Raw genomic sequence first — 6000 nt, 5'->3', positions numbered from 1 at the left:
CAGGACAGCCAGAGCTACACAGAGAAACCCTGTCTCAAAAAAAAAAACAACAAAAAACAAAAAACAAAATAGAAAGAAATTTGAGATAACAGGAAAGGACATCTTCACCGGGGAGGGAACCAACGGCGACATCTGTATGCAAAGACCCCAAGTATGGGGAAAATTAGGCGGGCTTAGGAAGTGAAGTTCCAGTGGCTGATACGTGGGCAGGGCAGATGACAGGCGCGTGGGGCAGACAGAAGGGTCTGGAGCACGTACGACAGAAGTGGTCCAGGCGTGGTCAGCTGGGGATTCAGGGAAACCTGAAGGTCGGCCAGCAAGTGGTGGCCCAGGGCAGGAGTATCTAAGGGAGTCTGGGTAGGGGATCGCACAGGGCAGCGGAGTTACTGCAGCTACCCCCTGTCTTACCCAGACCTGCTGATGACGCCTTGGAGCTCTCTAGCGCCTCCTGTGACGTCAGGAGTCTGATCGGGGCATTCTCCGGGTCTGCAAGCGAGCTTGAGGAGCCGCTTGCGGCGCGCGGGGGTCGCATCCTGATGAAGAAGGCTAATGACAAGCAGTCCCCGCCCAAGTTGCTCGGTGGGTGCGCGCCCCCGCGCGGGGCACTGGTTGCTATGGACGTCGCGGCGGCCGCTTGCGGGCGGGGTCGCAGCGGGGTGCCGCACTGCGCAGTCACCCTGGGGGCCGGACGCGCAGGGCCACGCTGGTAACCTTGGGGCGGCACCATGAAGGCCCTCAAGAAGGAATCCCGTCTCAAAATTCCAACCAGCAGGTTCTTGGAGGCCGCAGAGAGCGTCAAAGGTTGGCGCTGGAGGCCTGGGGTGCTCAGGAAAATCCGACAGGGATGCTTGGGCTGGATTTAGGACACTAGAGATTCGAGGGAGGGTTCCTGAGACCGTGGGGCACACCACCCAGGGCAAAGGAGGGAGACAGCGCTCTGGATTTCGGTGGTGGTGATTCGGCAAGTGAGAGACTACCAGAGGGACTTTAGGAGTCAGTGACAGGGGGACAGCCTTGGACAGGAGGGGTAGGCGGCCTCCAACTCAATTACATCTTAGAGTAGTGCAGGACTCCCTGGATTGGGCGAGAGACCCAAGAACTAGGGAGCACCTAACGAAGTTCTTGGGAATTGAAGCGGGGGTCACCTAAGAGTCGTGCCGGAGAAAAATCCACTAGCAGAAAAATGACGACAAAAACCGTCACTCGATTCGTTTCAAGAGACATTTATTTCCTACCTCTGGGCCTTTCCAGCCTCATGACAGACATCCAGTCTAACATGGACTAGTACCATGAATGTTTCCATTTCCCATTTGCAACCTACTCCCCTGAAAAAATAATAATAATTCTGCTGGGGATGGACCCCAGGGGCCATGTGCAAGCTAAGCAGCTCTCTGGTACTGAGTTATTTGCCCTGCTTTTATTTACTGAGGTCTGTCATGTGTGGACACTGGTAGGCACATAAATATCAATATTGTGTGACTCCAATCCTCCAGAAACACAATCAAGCAAAGACCCAGGGGAATACCAAAAGACTTAGAAATGCAAATATGGGTGCCCATGGGAATTAGGGACCTTCAGAGCTTCTGAATTAGGCCCTGGTTGATAGACTTAGAGGGAAGGGTTTTCTGAAGTAGATGGCTTGTATGGTAAAGAAAAAGACAAATAAAAAAAAGGAAGGTTTTGCTTCTCTGGGTTTGGAGAGCAGTGTGAATTCATGGCTCAGTGAACATAGGAACCAGAGGACTCTGTGCAGGTGTGCAGGGGCCAGACCATGAAAGGGCTTTCCACGCAAAGTCAGAAAGTCTTGTTATGTGACCTTGAAGGCCCTGAGGGGACCCAGCCTCCTAGGCCTGGTGCAGCACACTGTGAAGAGAGGGGCGGGCCAAGAGTCAGTGGAGCCCCCTGGGAGGCCCAGAGAACTCAAAAGACCCCAGTGGGGTTTTCTTTCTTTCTTTCTTTCTTTTTTTTGGATATGGCTTTTATGTTTCTTCATAGTATAAAAAGCGGGTGCTGTTTCATGACATACTTTTAATAGTTAAGAGAGAAGGAGAGGGAGAAAAAAATAATCGCTTCCCTTTCCCAAGGGCAGCCAAGGGCTCTCCTAGCCACTGCCTCATGCTTACCTCCTTTTGGAGTGATCTTAATCAGATTTGTACTCTCTGCTGTAAACAGATCAAGGAAGGATTTTTTTTCACTGTGTATTTGTTTTTAATAAGGGAAGGATTCGATTTGTTAAATAGTCTTTGAGTTAAGAACATGCACCAGAGCGAGGGGGGAAAAACAAAGCCAGTGTTTCACATGGGAGGTCCCTTTCTCCTGAACTTTCTTAGAAGCCTCCCCGGTGTCATGTGTCCAGTCCACAAGTGTGATCTTGTAGTCTTGTGCTCTGTGTCTCTGAAGTCTCTGATTCTTGAACATAAAGGCAAGCACACATGACTGGGAACCTGTTGAGAAACCTGAACTACCTACCAAGTCCTGTGGCTCTCCTTGGCCTCGTTGCTAAGCTACAAGTAGCACCAGCCGCCCCTTCCATTACAAGGACAGCTCCTCTCTGGAAGGGACAGTTCCTGCCTTGGTTCCCTCAGCTCAACCCTGAAGTCAGTTTCCCCAAGACTTTCAGCAACACTGAGGAACAAGGACATTTGTTCAAGAAGTAGAAAAAAAAAATCAGATCCCCTCTTCCCGACCCTCTCAATAGCCCTCTTGCCTTAGCGCCAAGAGAGGTGTTGCCCAACTGTCACATTCAAAGAGGCTTGTGTCTGACCCCTGTCAGCACCGAGAAATGCCAGCTCCGTGGATCACCAACAGCCCCACTCAGCTTGGGTTTCCAGAACAAAGCACATGGGCCTCAAGTTCAGTAGTGACACACCCCTACCCTCTGGGGTCCTCCAGGACACCCCGAACTGCCTCCAACCTAGGACTGATCCTTCCTGCCAGGTCTGCCTCCAGTCTGTCTGTCTGTCATTGGATGGGTCATTCTGAAACGTCAGCACTCCACTCTCCTGTTCAGGGGTCAGATCTCTGATGTGGATTTCATTTAATATCCATTACACACACACACACACACACACACACACACACACACACACACACACACACACAGACACCACACACAAAGCTCATGCCTGAGAATATTCACTGAGCACCTTTGTTATTGCTGTTCTTTTGTTTTGGGATAAGGCCCCAAAGCCACCGTGCTGTTTTCCCTCTTCCTGACCCGTGGCCCTGCTTCCCCAGCAAGCTTCCCATGTCATCATGCCACACACCTGCCACATTCAGCCTTGCTCACACTGTGGCCTTACCTGTAATACCACCATCTGCAGGTCCGTCTCTGCAAAGCATCTGCCCCTTCCCAGCTCCTCCAGGCTGGATACTGTCCCTGCAGCTGTTCCTAGAACCTTCCTTAGGGCCCTCAACTCTGCAACTGGCATAGTTACTCTTTGAGTAGCTAATCAGACCCATTAGCATGCTTTCCATGCAGCCATTCACATTAAGATCACTGTGTGTTTCCTTCAAGAGGAACCACATTGTAACCTCATATACTATCTTCTCGGTCCTTTCCAGCACATGGAAGGTGCTTGGTGTGCCAGGCATGGTAGCTCACATCTGTAAAAACAGCACTGAGAAAGCTGAGGCAGGAGAATTACCATGAGTGTGAGGCAAGCCTGGGCTAGATAGTGAGTTCAAGTCAGCTGGGGCTAGAAGGAGGCCCTGCCTCAAAAGAAAACAAAACAACAGAAGAAAGTGGATAGTCTCTAAGATGGACTTCACTTTAAAATGCATACGTCAGTCTAATGACTATTTAGTTAACCAGAGCAGGCCCCACCCCCCAACTGTGTAGAGCGGCAGCATTTATTGTAATGCACTCAAGATAGTTAAACCTCAGACCAGAGCTTTCAAGGGCTGCTTCAATCTCAACCAATCAGGGTCTGTGTTGCTTGCTGAGCGTGGTGGGAACTTTGGCCCCAGGAGTCTTCAGCAGTGTTGAAGGTTTGTGTTTATATCTGTCTACCAGTAATTCTATACCCATCCGTGAAAGGCACGTCTGGGTCTGTTTAGTCCCTAGGGAAGATGTAGACCGATCAAGGTGATGGGTAGAAGAAACAAATGTCTTGGAAAACATAAATAATATGGAAATTCATTGGATCATTGGAAATCATTGGAAAAACATTGGATCGTTAACTGGCCGCAGCTCCCTCATGGGTTGCCACCTGCTTTGATGTTTGTATAAAAGGGGAGAGAATTAAATATTGGAACCCAAGCCCATCTAGATGGGGGCCAGTAATCTCAGTGCTCAGGTGGCTGAGGCAGGAAGATGGCAAATTCCAGGCCAGCCTGGGCTTCAATAGGAAGATCCTGTCTCAGGAAGAAAGGTTGGGCACCAAAGGTGGTTGGTGACACTCGCCTTTGATTCCAGCACTCGGAGGCAGAGGCAGGCCGGTCTCTGAGTTTGAGGTCAGCCTGGTCTATAGAACAAGTTCTAGGACAGCCAGGACTACACAAAGAAACCCTGTCACAGGGGAAAAAAAAAAGAAAAGAAAGCCTGTCTCAAAAGACCAAAAAAGAAAGAAAAAGAAAAAAAAAAGCTAAATCAAAAGCCGAGGCTGCATCTCCAGGTGTGATGGGAGATCAGACTGAAATGGGATCAGATTGCTCAGCTCTGTGTGTGTCTGCATGCATGCACTTTGTGCAGAGACACCCTGAGCTATTTTTCCTGCGGAGGAGACAGACTTAGAGTTATGTTTGGAATGAGGCTTTTATTTTTTTTTTAACCACCTGCAATGTGGACATTTCCTTAAAAAAAAAAAAAAAAAAAAGTTTGACTGTGTAAACCAAAGCCCCTGCCTTGATGTTGTAGTGGTGTGGTCTCTGACAGATTAGAGCATGTGGAGAAGCGCTGGATAAAACCAAAATGTTGTTGTAAACATCCTGACGGCTGAGTTTAGGTTCTCCTTTGATTGTTTTGTATAGATGTTTACATCAAACCCTTCTCAGCTGGGGAGGGGGTTATGAAATTACCAACCAGAGAGGCGAGGTGTACATCTGAAAGAGTTAAGCCACCTCTCTGGCGGCAGACAGAAAGCATCCTGGCCAGAGGAACCCCGGCTGTCCCTTAAGTGGCATGAACTCTGGTCGCTGCACTTTTCTGCCGTTCACTGGTGGCATCTGGCGTCTCTGGCTGCAGTAGACCCTTCAATAATCTTGTCCTCAATCTTGGGCCCCTGGGCTGGTCCTGGCCCTGCCTGCTTCTGTCCTCAGGGTAGGCTGAAATCCCTCGAATGGATGGATCACTAAGCTCTCGATGCGTGATTCCTATTTCCTCCTTCCTTTCTGCTTCTCACCAGCTCTCAGTCCACTCCAGTGACTTCACAGTGCATGCTTGGAGTTCCAGGGGGTTCTCCCTCCTCTCTGGCCTCTGGGGGCCTCCACACCGTTCCTTTTGAAATGTTTGTTTTGTTGTGAGGCTTCTCTTCCTCCTGCACTCTCAGTAGGAATATCACCTCTTTCTCGAAGCTCCCCTAACCATCCCTGGGTTGGGGCCCCTGAGTGCCTGACTGGTGTCCCACACTCAGTCAGCCTGACCATCCTGTCTCCTGCAACGGTTTGCACCCCAAACTGAAACCTCTTCCCAGGACCTCATTTTGTAGCTCTGGTTGGCCTGGTCTCCCTATATAGACCAGGCTGGCCTGAAACACAGAAATCCTCCTGCCTCTGCCTCCCAAGTGCTAGGATTAAAGTTTACTTTCTTTTTTTTTTTTTTTAATTGTATTTATTTTACATATATGACTGTTTTGCTGAATGTATATATGTGTACCACATGCGTGCCTGGTGCACACACCTATCAGAAGAGGGCGTCAGATCCGCTGGGCTTGGTATTACGAATGGTTTTGAGCTGGCATGCAAGTATTAGCAATCTAAACCTGGGTCCTTTGCAAGAAAAACAAGTGCCAGATCGTGGGTCTCACAACGCTGGTTAAAACTGGCATTGTCGCAGAGGCA

The 6000-nt window shown here is 49.6% G+C and overlaps 1 protein-coding gene across 2 annotated transcripts in view; it reads left to right on the top strand.

Moving 5' to 3' along the window:
* Nucleotides 1-281: 281 nt before the first annotated feature.
* Nucleotides 282-6000, top strand: part of LOC118588518 (MYCBP associated protein) — a 23894-nt gene continuing 18175 nt past the window's right edge. The window contains exon 1 of one of the 2 annotated variants that reach the window (XM_036194882.1): nucleotides 282-579. In XM_036194882.1, coding sequence (XP_036050775.1) covers nucleotides 537-579 — 43 coding nt within the window. In that variant the 5' untranslated portion in view covers nucleotides 282-536. Of the gene's footprint in view, nucleotides 580-684; nucleotides 802-6000 lie in introns of those variants that run through there. The other variant, XM_036194881.1, reaches the window with a different exon arrangement.

This window comes from Onychomys torridus, chromosome 8 (assembly GCF_903995425.1).
Source record: "Onychomys torridus chromosome 8, mOncTor1.1, whole genome shotgun sequence".
In the NCBI taxonomy this organism is placed as follows: Eukaryota; Metazoa; Chordata; class Mammalia; order Rodentia; family Cricetidae; genus Onychomys; species Onychomys torridus.
Note: the sequence above shows the minus strand (reverse complement) of the source record. Positions and strands in the feature narration are given on the sequence as shown.